This window comes from Bactrocera tryoni, chromosome 4 (assembly GCF_016617805.1).
Source record: "Bactrocera tryoni isolate S06 chromosome 4, CSIRO_BtryS06_freeze2, whole genome shotgun sequence".
NCBI classification, from domain to species: domain Eukaryota; kingdom Metazoa; phylum Arthropoda; class Insecta; order Diptera; family Tephritidae; genus Bactrocera; species Bactrocera tryoni.
Window position 1 is genome coordinate 42,836,193 of NC_052502.1, and position 2,287 is coordinate 42,838,479.

Here is a 2,287-nt window from a genome sequence, read left to right on the forward strand (position 1 = left end):
GAGTGAGTAATCTGCTACGCCGGGCAGTTGCCGTCGAGCGTTTCATAAGTGCGGCCGAGTGTGTCCGCCTGTGCCGTTTAATTTGTTGTTCGCTGCGAAGTGCGAAAGATACAAGTGTTCCGAAATTTGATAAGACTGCTGAACGATACTCGCATAACCATACAAAAAATATTTCAACAAAAATATTGCAGATAAACGAAATATACCGACAATAGTATACGCCAAACGGAAAACAAGCAGTATATGAAGTTGTTTTTGTATTTGCTTATGCACGAAATAACAGTTGTATAAATATTTTCCAAATATTTTGTGTAAACAAAGTTCGTATTATTAGTGTAGACATCCATATATTCCTCCAGTCAAAAAGTAAGCTCAAATAAGCCAAGTGTTCGCTTGCAACAGGAACGCTTCCGCACGCAGTAATAACGCTGCTGTTTATGCAACAGTCATACACAGAAAATGTTCTCTACATCCGGCTACGATCGACTCTATGCCCGCAGCTCTTCCGGTTTAGCCAAACTGCTCTGTATGGTAAGCGCGCGCAATGCAGCTATGATTCAGTAAATTTTTATTATATTTTTCTTCACATTTTTCTCCGCTTTTCATCTCTTCATCTCTTAGCTATGTGCCGTGGCTGGCATCACATGCATTGCTGTTAGCTCGGCGCCAGTGACGAATCTGCGCGGCCTCGTCTACATGTGTGTGATGGCGTGCGCCTGCCTCGGCAGTGCGCTGGTGTTTTTGAATAATTTTTGCGAAATGCGGCTTTGTAGGCGGCACTTGTGCAATGCAACCAGGTTTGAGCTGTATGTTCATGCCACACTCGCCGTTCTGTGCTTTCTTGCCTCATCCGCCGCGCTGACGTTGGCGCTGGTGACCTACTCCATTGCAGCGGTGCGTATACACACACATACATACATACATATAATAACTAATAATTATGCATGCTTTTGCTCCGCAGTTTTTCGGCTATGTTGCATTCTGCTTGTACGCCTTGGAGGCCTGGTGCAACTATAGGCGATACCGCCAGCGTGATATGAGCACGCAGACGTAGTAGTGTGTATGTGAAGGTTGTTGCAGATAACAGTATTTTCGCCGTTTAGGAAATATTTCATATATGTTTGTGGATATTACCCATGTCGATATCACTTGCCTGTCTCTAATGAAGTGCCTGCTGCCATTGCAAAGTGTTTCAAAATAATGTTTAGTAAACAGTATGTAATGTTAGATAATTACCAGTATGTAATATTAGTATAAATAACTTTTGCATGTATTTAGTGTTGTAAGTTGCACTTAAGCAGTAATGACTTGCATAACTTTGATTCAGAAGTCGAACCTGCTTTCGGTCTTCACACAGCAACAAAAATACTCTTGTACAGTCAGATGACTTTAAAGCATTTAAGTTTGGATTCCAAGTACTTATATACATATATACATATATTTATATAAAAAAAAATATATTTGCTTACATATATCTTGTATTATGTGCAAAAAACAAATATAAATGGTCTATATGCTGACTATATAATTGAATTTGGCAAGCATGCCTTTGAATTGGCTCGCGCTCGTTGCAAACTAAATCCAGGGAAATATAGTCGAAGTTTTCGGAATTAGGAAAGGCATGTAAAATTATAAAATTTTTTGTTTTAAAGTATTAATTTTGGTCTGTTGGTCAAGTAGTAATATTTCGTACAGCCTCAAGAGATTCCTTCCTGCTACCATTAAATGTTCTGCAATCGCTCAGAGTTTCATGTTAGATTGAGATCTTGGAACTATACTGATAATTAACTATATTTGAACTATTTTTTAATTCATTTACATACATATTACTCTGTGTATTAGTAGTTATTATAATATTACATCGACGCTTAAATACTTAAGTTGAGGAAAGCCAACAGCCAACATATTAACATTGCCGAAGTTGTTCATTTTATACTAGGGCAACCTTTCTCATGTCATCACTGTTTTAAGCTTTTTAAGTCAAATTAATCGGTACAAACCCTTAAGGTGGTATTCTGGTCTAGAAGCATGAATTTCAGGTAATTTTTAAAGTGTCGTAAAAAAGGTAATTAATATTTTTATTATCCATTTTTTTTATTAGTTATTTGTTAATTTTAGAAGAGTACAGAAAATAATTAAGAACTAAAAAAAGTAAAAAATTTCAAAATTATGAGCTGACCAAGTGGGTGGTCTCTACAAATTTCCACGTGACCATACCTTCAATCCTCCTAGTTATCTGAAACCAAAAAAAAAAAAAAAAAATATTATTAATCTGTAATAATGTTGC

General features: G+C 36.8%; 1 protein-coding gene across 1 annotated transcript; it reads left to right on the plus strand.

Moving 5' to 3' along the window:
• LOC120774850 lies at positions 1-1,442 on the plus strand. Its single transcript, XM_040104671.1, has 3 exons — positions 1-531; positions 622-894; positions 962-1,442. Exons 1-3 carry the CDS (start codon positions 460-462, stop codon positions 1,052-1,054), a joined length of 438 nt encoding a protein of 145 aa, XP_039960605.1. The 5' UTR covers positions 1-459; the 3' UTR covers positions 1,055-1,442.
• Positions 1,443-2,287: the final 845 nt, after the last annotated feature.

What these genes read in the sequence shown, in the direction of transcription:
- LOC120774850 (XM_040104671.1), top strand. Translation starts at nt 460, where the DNA reads ATGTTCTCTACATCCGGCTACGATCGACTCTATGCCCGCAGCTCTTCC. An exon ending in TAGCCAAACTGCTCTGTATG is followed by an intron (nt 532 to 621) that starts GTAAGCGCGCGC and finishes TTCATCTCTTAG; the next exon opens with CTATGTGCCGTGGCTGGCAT. An exon ending in TGACCTACTCCATTGCAGCG is followed by an intron (nt 895 to 961) that starts GTGCGTATACAC and finishes TTTGCTCCGCAG; the next exon opens with TTTTTCGGCTATGTTGCATT.